We start from the raw sequence: 19,224 nt of genomic DNA on the forward strand, positions 1-19,224 counted from the left end.
TCCCTCCAAGGCCCCAATGGATCCTCCCATATCCATCGCAAATTCACCTGCACCTCCACACACATCATTTACTGTAACCGCTGCACCCGATGTGGTCTCCTCTACATTGGGGAGACAGGCCGCCTACTAGCGGAACATTTCAGGGAACACCTCTGGGACACCCGCACAAACCAATCCAACCGCCCCGTGGCTGAACACTTTAACTCCCCCTCCCACTCCGCCAATGACATGCAGGTCCTTGGCCTCCTCCATCACCAGACCCTGGCCACACAACGCCTGGAGGAAGAGCGCCTCATCTTCCGCCTAGAAACCCTCCAACCACACGCGATGTATGTAGATTTCTCCAGCTTCCTCATTTCCCCTCCCCCCACCTTATCTCAGTCCCAACCCCCGGATTCAGCACTGCCCTCTTGACCTGCAATCATCTTCCCAACCTCTCCGCCCCCACCCCCTCTCCGGCCTCTCACCCTCACCCTCACCCTCACCTCCTTCCACCTGTCGTACTCCCAGCGCCCTCCCCCCCACCTTATACCTCAGCCCGCTTGGCACACCAGCCTCATTCCTGAAGAAGGGCTTATGCCTGAAACGTCGATTCTCCTGCTTCTCGGATGCTGCCTGGCCTGCTGCACTTTTCCAGCACCACACTTTTCAACTCCAGGTGTGACCTCACCATCACCCTATAGAGCTGCAACATAACCTCTCTGCTTTTAAACTCAATCCTTTTAGCAATGAAGGACAAAATTCCATTTGCCTTTTTAATTATCTGTTGCATCTGCAGACCAACCTCCCGTGATTCATGCACAAGGGCACCTAGAACCTTCTGCACACCACACGCTGCAATTTCTTACCATTCAAGTAATAGTCCTTTTTACTGTTATTCTTACCAAAATGGATGACTTCATATTTATTAACACTGTATTCCATTAGCTAGACCTTTGCCCACTCATTTAAACTATCTGTGTCCCTTTGCAAAGTTTCACAATCCTCTGCACACTTTGCTCTATCACTCATCTTAGTCTCCTAAGCCCATCCATCTTCAGGTATTTTCCTAATGACCTTCCCTCCATCATCAATGACTTTTTAAAAATGTATTTGTGGGACTTAGTCGTCACTGGCTGGCCAGCGTTGATAGCCTATCCCTATTTGCCCTTCAGAAGTTGGTAATGCGCTGTCTATTTGAATCATTGCAGTCCACATGCTGTGGGTTGACCCACAGTGCCGATAGGGAGGGAATTCCAGGATTTTGACCCAACAACTGTGAAGGAATGGCGGGATATTTCCAAGTCAGGGTGGTGAGTGGCTTGGAGGAAAACTTGTAGGTGTTGTTGTTTTCATGTATCTGTTGCCCTTATTATCGGATAAGTTAGATCCCACACTGAAATAGGGCTTGATATGCGATCTTGTTTTTTTATTTTGCTTTTATTAATTTGGTACTGAAAATGCTGCAGATTTGGTTTTAGCAATAAATATTAGTCTACTATGCACAAGAAATGAAAATCAAAATATCTACATTTAATAGAAATTTTTAAAATATCAAAACACTTGGTAAATTGCAATCCCATTAGTTGCAGCAGCTCCAATTTTACCGTACTTAAATACCAGGAAAATAATTCTCTTTTCTGGCACACATAGGGTTTGATTTAGCTGTGGTTTCAATTCCCCAGTCTTGAGAATCTGATAGCCTCTTCTTGAATCTTCATACAGTCAAACTTGAACTTCCTTAGCTTCAACTAACTCCTTCACAGTTTTCATGAAACACTTCTTATCTGCAACCTTCAAACTAAACGCCTTACAACAAGATATCTTATTTAAACAATTTCAAACTATGTTCTTTATTTCTGCTTGGTACATCCAATATCATTTAAGAACCTTGCAGAACACTTTTCTTTTCAAGGCTATGTGTGTTTCCTTTAATCAAATAAAAATCAATCCCTGACCTTCCAAACTAGAGCCTAATACAATTTACCTTCCTTGCTTGTAAAGTTCTCCCAATGTAAACAAAGATCCATTACTGGATGTAGGTTTGCTCGCTGAGCTGGAAGGTTCCTTTTCAGACGTTTCATCACCATATTAGGTTACATCTTCAGTGAGCCTCCAGATGAAGCATTGCTGGTGTTCCCTGCTTTCTATTTGTATGTTTGGGTTTCCTTGGGTTGGTGATATCATTTCCTATGGTGATGTCATTTCCTGTTTTTCTCAGGGGGTGGTAAATGGGGTCCAAGTCAATGTGTTTGTTGATAGAGTTCTGGTTGGAATGCCATGCTTCTAGGAATTCTTGTGCATGTTTTTGGCTTACCCTAGGATGGATGTGTTGTCCCAGTTGAAGTAATATCATTCCTTATCTGTATGTAAGGATATTAGTGAGAAAGGGTCATGTCGTTTTGTGGCTAGTTGATGTTCATATATCCTGATGGCTAGTTTTCTGCCTGTTTGTCCAATGTAGTGTTTGTTACAGTTCTTGCAAGGTATATTGTAAATTACATGAGTTTTGCTTGTTGTCTGTATCGGGTCTTTCAAGTTAATTAGCTGCTGTTTTAGTGTGTTGGTGGGTTTGTGGGCTACCGTGATGCCAAGACAGTCTGAATAATCTGGCAGTCATTTCCAAGATGTCTTTGATGTAGGAGAGAGTGACTAGGGTTTCTGGACGTATTTTGTCTGCTCGTTTGGATTCGTTGCTGAGAAATCGGCAGACTATGTTCATTGGATACCCATTCTTTTTTAATAGATCGTATAGGTGATTTTCCTCTGCTCTGCATAGTTCCTCTCTGCTGCAGAGTGTGTTGGTTCGTTGAAATAATGTCCTGATGCAGCTTCGTTTGTGGATGTTGGGATGGTTGCTTCAGAAGTTCAGTATTTGGTCTGTATGTGTTGTTTTCGGTAGACGCTGGTTTAAAGTTCCCCATTGGCTGTTCGTTCCACTGTGACATCTAGGAATGACAGTTTGTTGTTGTTTTCCTCCTCTTTAGTGAATTTAATGCCAGGAAGGTTATTATTGATGGTCTTGAAGGTTTCCTCTAATTTATTTCATTTAGTGATGATAAAGGTGTCATCCACGTAACGGACCCAGAGTTTGGATTGGATGGTTGTCAGAGCTGTTTGTTTGAGTCTCTGCATTACTGTCTCTGCTAAGAACTCTGATATCGGCGATCCCATGGGTGTTCTGTTGGTTTGTCTGTTGGCGTAAAATTCACTAAAGAAGAGGAAAACAACAACAAACTGTCATTCTTAGATGTCACAGTCGAGGGTTCAGAAAAGATTTACAAGGGTACTACTGTTTTAGAAGGGTTTGAGGTATATGGAGGTTGGGGCTGTTTTCCCTCGAGCGTCGGAGGCTGTTGAGTGACCTTATAGAGGTTTATAAAATCATGAGGGCATGGATAGGGTGAATATTCAAGATCTTTTTTCCTGGGTTGGGGAGACTAACACTAGTGAGTATAGATTTAAGGTGGAAGGAGAAAGATTGAACAGTGACCCGAAGGGCAACTTTTTCACACACAGGGTGGTGCATGTATGGAATGAGCTGCCAGAGGAAGTGGTTGAAGCTGGTACAGTTGCAACATTTAAAAGGCATTTGGGTGGGTATATGAATAGGATTTAGAAGAATATGGGCCAAATGCTGGCAAATGGGACTAGATTAATTTAGGATATCTGGTTGGCAAGGACCAGTAGGACTGAAGGGCTTTTTTCCATGATGTATAACTCTATGACTGTAAATAACAGGCAATGAGTATTTCCAACACAGTTTTCAATCTATTATCCCTTGACATTCAACAGCATCATCATTGCTCAACCCCCACCAATATAGTCTTGTTGAACCATGAGCAGAAGCTAATTACCTGAGGTGATACCAGTGAATTGATCTCTCTGTATAGGGTGCAAAATATTAGGACATTTTTTGTTGAATGAAAAGGAAATTGTTTCAGTTTCTACCTATTCTGAGCTCCTGTAATTTTATTTTCAGGTTCATATGTTGAAAAAATGTAAACAAAAACAGAAGAAGCAAATTGGGAGCCTCAAGGATGCAAGAGCAGAGAGTCTGGTCAGCTCAGAAATGGGCAACTGAGGAGTGATAACAGCAATTTAGAAAGGACTTGCAATGTGACCGCGAAGATCAAGAGATGGTTTGCTGAATCGTTTTAAGTTTGCAATTAAATTCTTTTTGGCATTTATTTGCACATTTTTGTGAGACAGTATAGCAGTTCTGATATTGCACTGTTAGTGATTTCAGGCATGTGCCAAAATAACAGTTAAATAATTTAACCAAAACATTCCTCCATGTTCAGTAGGTTGAACTGTAGAATTGCTATCAAAATAAGGGCCAATAAACAGAAACGTACTTTTATTTATGTGCAGAAAATGCCTTATTGTTCCCACTTCAAGGGGCTGCTATGGACTGAGTGCTGGTTTTCACTGCTCTCAGTTTCGAGCTCTCCTGACCTATTCCACCTAATGTCATTCAGCTAAACATACAAGAATCATAATGAACAGAAGGTTTAACAGGGGCTAGGGCTCGGGACCATTTGTATTCCAAGCTGTTAGTGCTAATCTTTTATTTTGAAACATTACCCGAATTGGATTAGAGTGTCATCTAATTCAGATCCAGATATGATCCCCTGAAAAAAATTTGGATTCCTACAAATATTCTCAACTGACATCTTTAAGTAAAAAGACATTTCAAGTTGTTTACTTTTGATCTTTTTAGTACACAGCAGATATTTTGAACTTGTTAACACAGATTAGATTGGTTACAGGTTACTTTGCAATAAATATTTTGAGACAGAAAACTGTTTTATGCAAAAACATTCAGGGAAATATTGGATTTATATGTGGAAGCAATGACATATTGGTTCACTATCTATTAGGAGCATATTATTGTAATTGGAAATTAAAGTCATCTTTCAAGAAAATAGATTTAATATACGTTAATCCATTGATTCTATAAAATATGAATAATCAGTAATTGGTGAATTCACCTGGCAGTATACTTGGATGTGTGCAGCCAACTTGCTTCCATTTGCATGAGAATTTCAGATCCAATTTGATGGAACCACAGTTTTCTCTAAAGTTGCAATTAAACACACAAATCAAATTGTTCCTTAACCAGCTGTGTTCTTATCTGAGGAATTTTTATCATTCTTTACAGCCTGTACCTCCCTTCACCGATAATAGGTATTAGTGAAATGTACCTTACAGTTCATTGATTTTTAAATACAATGCCATTGTGTAATAGTTAATAGTAATATTTTACCTCAGGAACTAAGTTGGACAATATTAATTTTCTCATTAATTGTTAAGCATAGCTTTATGAAAGCCATACAGGTTTATATCAGCTGAATGGAATAAGCCATTCAAATCTATTTCCTGATTGAAGATTTTGTTAGTCACATGTTTACTAAAGTGGAAACTTTGCTGGGTATACATGTCCTGAAGAAAATCGGACTAATTCTGAATGAGCAGCAGGTTATTATAACCTTTAATTATATTTTTGTCCAACTAAACCCAGTGTAAATATACCAAAAGGTGACTATTGCTGATTATAATATCATGTCTAAAATATTAATATATCTTGATTCATCTTATAAATTGCATTGTATACATGTATGGGGTTGGTAGCATCAAAACTAGTGTTTTCAAAAAGCTAATGTGAATATTTTGGTTCTTTGAAAACTGGAAGCCAATGAAGAGAAACAGTTAACTGAAGTAACATGACAGGCTTTAAATTTCAATTTGTATTAAATGCTTGCCACCCAGATTGAGAATGAAATCTGTTTCGGAAGATGTAAGCACGAATATATTGTAATAAATATCACCACTAGCACAATTGGCATTTTTAAACCTTTTAGGGAGAAATGTAGGGACTAGTAAACAATCATACTGAAAATGTACATTTTAATAGTACAATCCTGCTTAATTAAGTTCACGCCAGACAGAACTAAAATAACATACTGCATATTACAACAATTTGACTTAATTTCCAGATTCGTTATTCACCTTAATTTAAGTTTCTCTAGCTGTAGGAAAGAATATGATTTTCAGCATAAATTTCCAGTTACATTGGATTCAGTATGAACTGTGGTTTAATTCTAAAGCTTGTACATTTGAAATCTTCATTTTCCACTAAAGTTGATTCTACTTTTTCTATGAACTATAATGTATGTAGCTAAATTAATGAAAATTAAGTTCTTTGATAGGTGTGACTGGAGTGATTAATCCTAATTAGCAGTTCATAGTAAATTCACTACTTTAAACACTTTACAATTTTCCACGAGAGAAATATTACAAGAAATTGACTCTTTCCTATGATGAAATCCAGGGTTAGCAGTTCTTTCGAACTGCAATGCTTCCATTTATGAGAAATTATAGCCATTGGAAAACATGAATTTTTTTTTGTTCCAAAGTGTTTACGTTTTAAAATTCTACAGTTATATTTTGATAATATTCCTGCGTTTTGAAAAATATTGGTTAAATATTTGTACCTTTTGACAGAAGCAATTTTATTTTATGTTATTTAATACTTTGTGAATTAACGTATGATAATATTTTCATTTTCCTCAGAATAATACTTGTATACCAACTTTTTGTAGAAGTACTTTATCTAGATACACAAAGATATTGGTTTGGTAGTTTATAGTACAACACTTCATGAATCCAACACATTTTTGTAACCACACACTCACCAACTCTCAGTTTGATTTTGGAGATTGAGTATTTACATACCACCTCAGTCTTGCAGGATTTACACATTTTTCTGGTAAAAGGGAAAAAATAAGTTTTTTAACTGGTCAATTAAGAGAGGCAACTAACACTTTGAGTTTAAACAAAAAGCATGGGAATGGGCCTGTTTTCCAATATATCAAAGCTTGTAATTACTCCAACTAGCAGCCTAACTGACAGTTCTTTCTTTTTAGTTGCTAATTTCCAGGATTGACCTAAACTTAGCCTTTTGTTTCTGACTTGACTTAAAACATCTGGGTATCAACTGCCAACTTGACTCACCGATCAATTAAAAAGCATGAAATTGAGGGAGAGAGAGATAGTAAATCTTCCCTCATCATCCACATATTTTTCCAAAATTTAATATGACACCTCTGCATCATTTTTATTGTAGAAAAATGACACCCCTTCTCTGTAGTTGGATGTAACTTTATTATTGTAAGATGGCTACATCACAACCAAGTTGTGTTTATTATGTTCAAGCATTAAACAGTAAATGTAAAACTATACTTCTATTTTATAGCTCATACCAGATGATGTTTAAAATTAAGAATATTTCCATTGTATCCCTGTAATTTTAATGTGATGTCGTATTTTGCATAGAAGCTGTCATAACCTACTCATTTGTCAGATTCTATAGGATTATTAAGAGGTCATTGAAAAGTTAATCTCTAATCAAAGTGCCATTGTTTTCCATACACCAATAATTCTGGAGTCAGCTAATGAAATAATTGCAGACAGCTGTCAGATCGGTAGCAAATTCCTTTTGCTTTCTTAAAACTCCTAAGATCCAGTTTAACTTGTTCAGTTGTTCAGACTTTTTGAGTTTGTATGTTCAAAATGCCTGTTAAAAGTGTGAGATATGCACATATTTACTTACTGTTTACTGGTGATGATTTTATCTTTGGCTTATGTAATGATAGCTTCATATAATGTTAGTTTTCAAAATTGTTTTGTAGACCAAAACCATTGGGAATGTTTCTTGTACATAATATGTTGTGTTCAATGTGGTTACTATACTGTGCAAGTATTGACCTCATCAGATTCTCCTCATTCTACTATTAATTGCTCTGAGCTGGAGTGCTATGTTAATATACAGCAGTTGTGTATATTTTGATATTAGAGTAAACGGGTTACTGTTGTGCTATTAAAAAAAACATAATCAATTAATTTGAATGTAATTGTATTTGGTGAAAAAAACAATGGAAAGAACATTTTCATCTAAATAAAACTGGGAATTGTGAAATTATTTTATAAAACAAAATGTAGTGAATATGCAGCAATTAAAATAATAGAACTTATTTAAGACCATAGTTTATAAGATATAGCAGCGGAATTAGGCATCTGGCCCATCGAGTCTGCTCCACCATTTGACTATGGCTGTTCAGTTTCTCAACTCCATTCTTCTGCCTTCTCCCTGTAAACACTTGATTTGTTTATTAATCAAGAACCTGTCTATCTCTGTCGTAAAGACATCAATTACTTAGTCTTCTGAGGCAATGAATTACACAGATTCACTACCCTCTAGCTGAAGAAATTCCTCATCTCTGTGGCTGTTGGAGGATAGTTGGATGAGCTGAGGCATTATTAATGGATCCTTATGCTGGGCTTTGGCCTAACACCAATATAGTGTCCTACCAACCAGAGCTATGACCACTGCAAGTGCCCAAGCTCCAGGCCAAGGTGTCTGAAACACTGGATGATTGTGAAGAAGGTGAAAGAAGGAATGCCAATCAATCAGACCTCTTCATGAAGAGGACCCTCCTATATTGCTGTGGTTTCAAGTAGCAAATGTTTTCTCTCTGCAATGACTTTCCCAGTTTTTTTTATATGTGTCATGTGAACATCTGAAGGCATTTGAGGAGAAAGGAAGGCTCCTCTCTCTGTGGTACCACTGTTTGTCCTCCCAGTGAAGAGTAGCCAGATTGTTACAATCCTTATGTACAGCCCCATGCCCTGGTAGGTGTCCTGATCTTCCCATGTACAGCCTGAAGGAGGTAGCACCAAATGCAGTGGACCCCTTTGGGATTTGCACCAGCAAGCGGCAGGTCCAGGTGACCCTGAAGGAGGACTCCATTGGAAACTAGCCCGGCCCATGGGGACCGACCGGACCTCCCAGTCATTGCCCATTTTTTTTTGTAAATATATTTATTAGCAATTTTTTTAAACTTTACAAATACAAAATTATTGAAAAATACAATCAATAATAAATATCAGTATAACAAAAAGAAAAAAAAACAACTACTGTCTACTAACTACAAACTTACCCTATAATACAAAACAAATCTTGACACTGCAAAACAACACCAATAAATAAGTAAATAGCTAATATATCAAAAAAAAAGAAAAGCAAAAAAAAAGACAATACAGAACAGCTATGCTCAGCACAAAGCTCCCAAACAAAGGAACGGGAGCATTGTATACACACCAGTATTAACTCGGGAGACCCCCCTCTAGGGCCCAGGGCAGACAAATCTAACCATCCTGGTTAAACAAACACCCTAGTTAAGATAACTGACAAATCTATATCCAAATAACTCCAGTAGGGCTGCCATGTCTTATAAAAATGGTCTGTTGTGTGGTGCACCATGTTTGTTAAAAAAAAGTCCAAGGGAATGTGCTCCATAATTAATTTCTGCCATCCCATCAAGTCCAGCGGGTTCTCAGACACACAATTCATCAGAATATTCTTCCGCGCACAGTATGCAAGAATATTAAATAGTTTCTTCCCATGCCCTTCTAAAGATGGTAAATTCGGTAGACCTAAGAGGAGAGATATCAGGTCGACTTTGACTTCAGTCCTCAATACCCTCCCTATCTCTCCCGCCCCAGCGCTTCAATAAACATGGAGCCTGTGGCATGTCTAGAAGCAATGGGTAAAAGTACCTACACTTATTTTACATTTGGGCACATTGAAGATGCCCCTTTTTTAAACTTCACCAGACGGTCTGGTACCAGATGAACCCTGTGCAGAACTTTTAATTGCATCGCGCATGTCCTATTACAGATTAAGATCTTTTGAGCATTCTCCCATATGTTCTCCCATGTTTCAGAAGAGATCTCCACTCCTAGCTCTTGCTCCCAGGCCTCTCATAACCGGTTTATATCCTGCCAAGCCCTGCCACCCAGCAGGCGATAGAGGGCACTAACCAAGAGGGTGGTTGTGGAGTGTAGCAACAACCGCTCTGTATCGGGCTTAGTGAGAAGTGTAGTCGTCTTCTGGATGAAATCCCTAACCTGAAAAAAACGGAAACGATCTCTGCAGGGCAAACCCATATTTGCGGCTCAGTTGCTCAAAAGACATCATAACCTCCCGCTTAAACAAGTCTCCCCAACTAGAAACTCCTCTCGCTGCTCATAGTTTGAACCCTGAGTCCATCATCCCTGGTCGGTACCCTAGCTTACCAACTATAGGTGTAAGTGGCAAAGTCTTGGATAAGCAACTCACACATACACATCGCCCTCCATGCCTTGACTGTACTAATGACAATGGGGTTCCAGTAGTGCTCCATAACTGTCCTTATCTTATCCAGGAACCACAGGTTAATAAGAGGGCACTTTGCCTGGGAGGCCTTGATATCCAGCCATATTGAGTTTGGATCATTACCTACCCAATCGCAGACAAAGGACAGCAGGGAGCTCAACTGATACCTCCTGATGTCTGGGAAATCAATTCCTCCCCATCCTTGAGGCAACTGCAATTTAGTAAGTTTGATGAAGGGCCGCCCACAAAGCCAGACAAAGGAACCAAACCAACCCATAAGCTTCCGCAGTGTTGACCTGGGAAACATTATATAGGGAGCATACGCATAGGATAAAGCAAATGAGGAATAACATTAATCTTAATGAGAGATATTCCAGCCATGAAATTGGAAGAGCCTCTCACCTCTGAAGATCTCGCCTAATATTGTCGAGCAATGAGCAAAGTTAGTCTGAAATACCAGAAGAAGGGCTTATGCCCGAAACGTCGATTCTCCTGTTCCCTGGATGCTGCCTGACCTGCTGCGCTTTTCCAGCAACACATTTTCAGCCCTGATCTCCAGCATCTGCAGACCTCACTTTCTCCCGAAATACCAGATCAAACTTGGGGGTAATAAAAATGCCTAGATATCGGAACCCTGCCCGTGACTACTTAAGAGGGAACTTAGGGCCACCTTCAACTTCTGGCACATCCTTAAGGTTCCCCAAAGGCATAGCCTCTGGTCTTATATCCTGAAATAGCCCCAAATGAATTGATACATTGTATCATATGGGGTACGGAGGTGATCGGGTTCGACAAAAACAGAAGGACATCATCCGCGTACAGTGTAATCTTGTGTGCCCTCGATCCCACTTCCGGAGTGGTTATGTGGACGTTCTGACAAATGGCTTCTGCCAGCGGCTCTATCACCAACGTAAACAACAACGGTGAGAGGGGGCAGCCTTGCCAACTACCCCTAACAATTGTAAAATTCCCAGACTTCACCCAGTTGGTGATGACCACGGCCAGAGGGTGGCAATATAAAACCTCCACCCACCTAGCAAAGACTCCGCCCAACCCAAACTGTTCTAAGACATAAAAAAAGATATGGCCATTCCACCCAGTCAAATGCTTTCTCTGCATCTCAGGAAATCAACAACCCCTGAATCAATTGTTGCTGACAAACTTGGACCACATTCAGCAACTTTCTAATATTATTACAGGACCTACGGCCCCTTATAAAGCCTGTCTGGTCCTCTTTAATAATATGGAGCAACACCTTTTCCAATCTCAGCACCAGGATCTTGGACAGAATCTTGAAATCTGAATTTAATAGAGAGATGGGCCTGTATGAGGCACAATCCTCAGGAACATTCCCCTTAAAAATTAAGGAAGTATTAGCTTCTCTCAAAGATGGTGGTAGGCATTCATGCACTTGGAGTGATTGTACATCTCCAACATTGGCCCTGACAGAATCCCTTTAAATTCTTTATAAATCTCACCCGGAAGTCCATCAGGGCCAGGCGCTTTCCCACTCTGAAGTTGCCTAGCTGCCTCCTGTATTTTCTGAACTGTCAAGGGCATTAAGGAGAGAGGTCTTTTCCAAGGTTACCCCTGGGAGGTCCAGGTTCTTAAAAAAGGCTTCCATTTTAGCCCTCCTGTCCTCACAATCTTCAGACCAATACAGTTCAGAGTAAAAGCTCCGAAAAGCCTCATTAATCTTTTTAGCATTGTATGTCAGGACCCTGGCACTGTCTCTGATTGCAGTAATGAATTGGGGAGCATGCTTTTTCCTAGTCAGGTACGCTAAATACTGCCTTGGCCTATCCCCATATTCGAAGCGCCTTTGTCTAGCAAAAACAAGTTCTTTCTTTGCATTTTGTGTCAGTATTGATTCAAGGCAGCACAGAGTGCCGTGATCCACTGTGGCTTAGTCACCGAAGGCCACGCAAAATGTACTGCCTCGGCGGCTTTCAACCGCGCCTCAATTAGATGCTGCTGTTCCTCCTTCTGTCATTTCCGGCTAAAAGAATATGAAATAGCTAATCCCCTAGCAAAGGCCTTAGCAGTCTCCCATAGCATGGACGGACTACTAGCCGTGCCTGAGTTGATAGTCAAGAATTCCTGAAATTCCTTCAAAAGGTATTCCACAAATTTGGAATCCTTAAGGAGAAAAAAATCCAAATGCCAGTGCAGCAAACCTAGCCCCTCACTCTTGGCCTTAACCTCCAAATATACCACTGCATGATCAGAGATAACCAAATTCCCAATTTTGCAACGCATAATCGAATGCAGAAGGGCCAAGGGATCCAGAAAGAGATCAACCCTCATGTGACATTTATGTGGGTTTGAAAAAAAGGTGAAGTCCCTGTCGGTAGGGTGAAGACATCTCCAAATATCCACCAGCCCCAACTCCTCGCATAAGTCAGCCATCAGCTTGGCCTGCAAAGAAATAGTTGGGGGCCCACAAGGCATCCTGTCCACTGTCAGATCCAAAAGACAATTAAAATTCCCCCCCCCCCCATAATAATGTGCCGGGTTCCAAAGGCACTCAGCTTAGAGAAAGCACTAATCAAAAATTTGAGAGGATGTGCCGGAGGACAGTAGACATTTAAAATCCCATATTCCTCCCCATGTATCAGGGCTTTAAGTATCACAAACCGTCCCTGCTCATCTTTCGCCTGCTCCAATAATGTGAATGGAAGATTTTTCTGGATAAGTACCGCCAATCCCCTACTTTTAGTAGAAAGGATGAAAAGGATACCCGGTCATAATCCCCCTGTTGTAATTTCAGGTTTTCCCCATCATCTAGATGGGTTTCTTGCAAAAAAGCAATATCAACCCTTTCCTTTCTAAGGCTAAAAAGTACTTTGTTCCTTTTAATAGTTGAATGACGTCCCTTGATGTTCCAGGTGCACCATTTAATAAAACACTTAGCCATATCCCCTTTCAGAGACCCTTGAACCCCTGGGAGGGGGAACCCTGCTTACAAAGCGCTAAGCACAAGTAAATAAAGACTCATAGAGTCGAAGAATTATGTATACAAAAACTACTCTATCATAACTACAAACAACTATTACTACCAAAAACCTATAAAGAAAACCAACTATAAAATCTTGAATGGAAGACTCTTTCCCCTACCCATAGGGGGCACTCATCCTACCCATCCCCTCCTTCACAGCTCCTTCAAACCCAGACTATGCCCCAGCCTTGGGCCAGAAAAAAAAACAAGGAGATGATCCTTAAATCAACAGAAAAAAGACAAAGTCAGGATGAACACTCCACCCATCTCTGGCTTCATGTCACCCCAACTGGTGACTAAAAGAGAAACAGAACAAACAAAAAAAAGGGGAGACAACAAAGAATATCCACAAAATTTCCCATCAGAAAATCCAGTTATTTTAAAAAAGGAACAACTTATTCCAAGTTTTTTTTCCCCTTTCCAAAAAAGAAATTATTATGGAGAAAAAAGGGAATAAAAAAAGGAAGGGAAAACATAGGGAAAGACGGAAAAGAGAACAAACATTAACAGTATTCTTTAGGCCAGTCCGTCTATTTTAAAGTGTCCACAAAGTTTTTAGCCTTATCCGCTGAGTCTCATGTATAAACCGAGTCCTCGTGGCTGAAATGAAGTACTGCGGGGTACCTCATGGAGTACTGGATGCCCAGGTTCCTCAGCCTCTTTTTAACTTCATTGAAGGACTTCCTCTTTCGAATTATAGCTGCAGAGAAATCCTGGAAAAACATGATTTTTGACCCCTTGTACAGCAGCGTCTGCGGACCTTTTCCCAGGGATCTGGAAGCTTCTATGACTTTTTTGCTTGTCCTTATATGAGTGGAAGTGCACTAGGACCGAGCGGGGGCGCTGCACCGGCCCTGACCTGAGCACTGTAACCTGATATGCCCTTTCAATCTGAAACCTGCTGGACTCGATGTGCCAGTTTTCAAAGAAATTGACTGGCTGCTCACCTTCCTCACCTTCAGGGAACCTGACAGTTCGGAGATTTATCCTCCGACCTTGATTTTCGAGGTCGTCGATATGGTCTCGCAAAGCCCACACCTCTCGCTCCAGCACCTGGATCCGACTGGATGAGGACTCCATTGCAGCTTCCAAGGCCTTAGTTTGACCGTCCACCTCCTCCAGCCTCTCCCTGAGGCCCTGGATCTCCTGCTCGTGCTTCTGCAGCATGGATGCGATAGGTTGGACCTGGGCACGAATCTCCCCATGGCTCTCCTCAATCGCAGCCCCAACTTTCAAGGTAAGTCTCTCCATCGCCGCAGCCAATTCCTGCAAGTCTGTCAGGTCTTGGATCGGATTGGGGGGGGGGATGTTGGGGGCGGAGAGGGGAAGGGTTCAGGAGAGGCTGCTGCTGCTGCAGTCTCTGGTATGCCTGGTGCTGCAGGGGAGTGTCCTCCCTGCTGCTGTTTGCTCACTCCTTTTCCCTTTAGCATCATTCCCACTCCCAAATATTAACAAATATGTGTTCTGTAAGGATTTAAATTAATAATTCCACCACATAAGTTGGCCAAGGATGGCAAAAAAACACCAGTATGCCTTGGCTGTTAGGCAGAGCTGACCACAGCAGCACCGCCATCTTGCTGAGTTGCCAGTCATTGCTCACTTTAATTCCCCTTCCTACTCCTTTTCCAACATGACCATCCTTGGCCCCCTCTCTTGGCAAAGTGGATCTGTCCACAAATTGGAGGAACAGCACCTCATCTTCCATCTGGACAGCCTACAGCCTGGAGGACTCAACATTGAGTTCTCCAATTTCAAATAATTTCCCTTCCTATTCACTGACTCCCTTTCCAGCCCATCCCCCTCCCTTCCATTGCTCTGATTGTCCCTTCCTTCCAGCTACCAACTGGATTCATTCCTCCCATTAACCAACAAGATTGTACTCTCTGTGTTTACCTGACTAGTCCAACCCTCTCCCCACCCAATACGATCCCCGACCCCCTTCTTTATTTGCAGCTCCCCTTACACCACCCCCCAGTCTTAAAGAAGGGTTACACCTGAAACGTTGACTTCTCCACCATCTGTTGCTGCCTGGCTTGCTCTGTTCTTTTATCCTCCTGCTTGTCTACCTCATGACTGGAAGGAACTTGGAACATATATGCACAAATGGCTAAAAGAGGCAACACGTCGTGGACTCCAAAAGGACAGTGAGGCACTATCCTCCAATAAATCAACTGAGAAAAGGGAACGTTTTCAGAAAAAGGAAGATGCTCCAGGTAGTGATAAACCAATTGAACCTCCACCTGAGAACACAATCATTGGAGAAGACAATGAACAAACAGGATGAATAACAGGTGATGAGGATAAACAGCAAAATGAAAACTCTTCAGTCACACAGTGCAGGGTTTTGGTTTGCAGTCAGTTATTTTATAATTTTTAAGTGGTTTGAATCACCCCAGATTGCTGGTTCAAGACACTCAACCTATTTAGGGAATGTGAATTGAAGGTGGCAGTAGACAGGTATTTCAGGGCAGAAGAATCTCTGCTTTTATTAAAAATATAAAGTATTATACAAGAAATATAGGTAAATGCAATAAAAAGGGAAATTGAGTCAATCAACTATACAGAATACAGTAATATTATTAAATACACAATTAACTAGATTAAACACGAGCAGAATCTAAAAACAAGTTTTAATGACAGAATCTTTAATCAAACTTCTTACCCTTAGAGTCTCAATGCACTGTCACTATCCGCCATCCCCTCTATGCTTGATTGGTGGAACTGGGGTTTCTGCTCACGATTGAGGGAAACGTGTTTTTGAAATACGCCTGGTTGTTTGCACCTGCCATACTCGAAGCCTGTATGAAGACTTTGGGCTGCATATGGTTTTCAGTTTGGGTTGAGTCTGCACACGTGGTAAGGTGTGTACTGGATCTATCTGGTAAGTACCTGTATTCTTTCCCTTGCTGATTGTTTTAGAGGCCTGGTTTTCATCTCAAGATGTGTCTGAGGCCTTGTAGTGTTGGTTGCTTTCCAGAGTTTGTCGGTTCTTGAATTTGCTGTTCATGGTCAGTTGGTTCCCCTGGTTCAGATTAGGCTCATGTCTGACAGCTCTTGCTCGGAAACTCTCAGAATGTACTTGGATTGCCTCTGATCATTCTTGGAATTTCTCTCAGAAAATAACTGTCAAGTGAGATTGGGCCTGCAATTATAATGATTGTGGGTCCCTTATCTTCATGCCAATCTTTGCTTTCCATTGTGTTTCTGGTGTTCTTTCTGAAGTCGATTGTTATCTCGATTGTTAAGAATCTGTGTGAATGGGTTTTGATGAAAGTTGAATGTCTGGTATCTCTGTTGGCCTCATACTGTCTGTGCTGGGTAACCAGAGGTTTAAAAACTGTCTCGGGCTACAGCTGTTAGATTTGGTTGATTGCTCTTTTAGAAAGGAGGTGTACATTAGAATTCCATGCTGAGCAACAGCCCTAGACAGAAATCCCCATTCTGCCAGCTGTGTTGTATATTTGCTGCAACCTCAGTCCAGGGTTTTGCCCAGTATTTTGGATATTGAAAAAGTCCAAGGTCTTGTCCAGTATTTCAGATGAAGGGAATTTTGCTCAATGCCTCCTGTACCTGCCACCACAGGCCAGCAGCAGAATGGAAAGAAGTTCTACCAGTAACTATTCTTTCAATGAAGACAGACAGGAGAGTATGTCATAAACAGAAAAGGTAAAGCACCAAAAGGGGCAGGAGATGGGCAGCGCCTGAATTGGAAACGATGGACATTGTGAGGGGCCTGGTAAAACTGCACCTTCTGATGTTAGGAACCACGAGGTACCTAACACCACAGCAAGAAACTAGGAACAGTGATGATTTGAAGCAGGAGCAGAGCACAAAGACTGCTCAGTTCGGGACAGGACATTAAATCGGACCTTTCTGGCTTTGCTCTTGACCAAATGATATCTGATCAAGGCAGCAACCCCCAGGGAGGAATACGACAGCTCCCTCAGCCCTACTAAGGTGTGACAGCTCTCTCAAATCGTGGAGAGGCCAGGAGCTCACCCAGCAACAAGTTTAAACAATTAACAGACTATGGCAGGGAATGAACATCTGACCAGTGACTTCACCTGCATCATTGATGTGACTGGACAACTCAGAAGGGCTGACAACAAACTGGATGCTAGATCCAGAAATGGTTAAAGTCACCAAGCTACATGATGCCTTGCAGACAAAGCACAGCGCAGATGCATCTGATCACAGCCAGACGGGTCTATCCATCAGCATTTCATTGCCCAGAGGGCAGTTTGAGAGTCAACCACATTATGAGTCTGAAGTTAACGTGTGGACCAGATCAAGTAATGATAGCAATCTCCTTCCTTAAAAACGACATTAGTGAACCCAATGGGTTTTTCTGACAACTGACAACCCACAGTTATCATTAGACTCTTCAATCCAGATTATTTTTTAACTGAATTCAAATTCGAACAGTGAGGTTCAACTTTAGCCCCCAGAATATTACCTGGGTCTCTAGATTAACAGTCCAGTGATAATATCACAAGACCATTACCTCCCTTTATTGTACGACACAAAGCCCACAGACACTAGTCTCCCAGTTGATCCAATCCTCTTAATAGAGGTCTTGGACATAGGAGAGCTGGACTAGCCATTATCTCTTGACAAACTGACCAATGCCTTTGAGTCATTTAAGAAGAGTAAAACTCCTGTAAGCGACAGCTTATTGGCCAAGTTGTATCCAGCTCTGTGGAACTTAGTTGGCCAGTATCATCACCCTTATCTACAAGCTAAAGAGGGAGAGGAAGGAAATTAGAAATCAGTGACAAATTTTACTGTTGAATGCAAATTACAGAAGGTCTAAGGTCATCACTAACCAGGTCAGGTCTGTTCTGGGATTGGTAATTCATCCTGACCAACCCTGTGTGCACTGGGCAGGACATTTTCTGAGAGTTTCACGCTCCTCAGGTCTACCATTGCCTACAAGGAGGAGGGGGAGGAGAAGGAGGATGGACACCAGTCTCATCAGCCTGGACCAGGAGAAGGCCTTTGACAGGATATCATACACCTACATATGGGATGCTGTCTTGAAAATGGGCTTTGGGTAGGGAATCCATAATTGGATCCAGCTGCTCTACACCAATGTTAGCGCACTCTCAATCAACGTATGGGAATCAAAGCTTCCCGGTCATATCCAGGGGCAGGGCTGCCCACACTCTCCTACCTTGTTCGTGTGCTGTATAGAGCCCTTCGCTGAGTCCATCAGGAAGGACGTAATCCTGAGAGGAATGACTGTTTCAGGCAGTGGAGGCCTGCAGGTCATAGCCTCCCTGTGTATGGATGACATCATCATTTTCTGCTCGGATCCACTGTCAGTGCACAGACTCACGAGCATCTGCAACCAGTTCAAACTGGCCCTAGGAGTCAGGGTAAATCAAGGCAAGTATGAGGCCATGTTCTTTGGGAACTGGACTGACCAATCCTTTATCAGCTTCAGTTTCAGGACAAATTACCTGAAGGTGCTGCAAATATGATTTGGGAGGAGCATATCACCAAGTTGAGGCAGCAAGTGGGCAGATGAGAGCTCCGCTCACTTTTCATCGTGGGTTAAAAAAACCTTTTCATCAAGCGTGAAGCACTCTGTCCGTGAAGCATGTTTTGCCTATTCCCGAGCCCACGCCTTAGCAGTCACCGGAGCTACCTTTCGCTTCAGCTGGAGATCTACAATGGACCATTTTCCCAGGGACACCACCTACAAAGCTCTGGATAAGGGAGTAGATAACAGAAATGCCACCCTCAGCCTGTTGGTCACCTTTGTGTGCAGACCCTCTATGCACAAACACTAAGTGTCACTACGAACTAAGGTTCTACCTGCCCCCGGTGTTGCAAAGGACAACTCTGGCCTGCAGGTAGTTAGAGCATTCCATTTTACCTGCTCTTTATGGAAAAATTTGCAAACAAATATACTTTTAACCACAAATCCATCAGGAACTGGTCAGTAACTGATAGCATCCTTGAGAGCCTGCAGGAAAAGGAGAGGGTAGATCCTATTGTGTGATTCTGAACAGACTGTCAAAAT

General features: G+C 41.6%; 1 protein-coding gene across 3 annotated transcripts in view; it reads left to right on the forward strand.

Annotated features, from left to right (window-relative positions):
- Positions 1-8,014, forward strand: part of dgkq (diacylglycerol kinase theta) — a 176,524-nt gene extending 168,510 nt beyond the window's left edge. For 2 of the 3 annotated variants that reach the window (XM_087979837.1, XM_087979838.1), the window contains one exon: positions 3,962-8,014. In XM_087979837.1, coding sequence (XP_087835963.1) covers positions 3,962-4,063 — 102 coding nt within the window. In that variant the 3' untranslated portion in view covers positions 4,064-8,014. The remainder of the gene's footprint in view (positions 1-3,961) is intronic. The other variant, XM_087979839.1, reaches the window with a different exon arrangement.
- Positions 8,015-19,224: the final 11,210 nt, after the last annotated feature.

The sequence above is a fragment of the Chiloscyllium plagiosum genome, unplaced genomic scaffold (assembly GCF_037043375.1).
Source record: "Chiloscyllium plagiosum isolate Xiang-an unplaced genomic scaffold, Cpla_swu_hap1 HiC_scaffold_36, whole genome shotgun sequence".
Taxonomy (NCBI): domain Eukaryota; kingdom Metazoa; phylum Chordata; class Chondrichthyes; order Orectolobiformes; family Hemiscylliidae; genus Chiloscyllium; species Chiloscyllium plagiosum.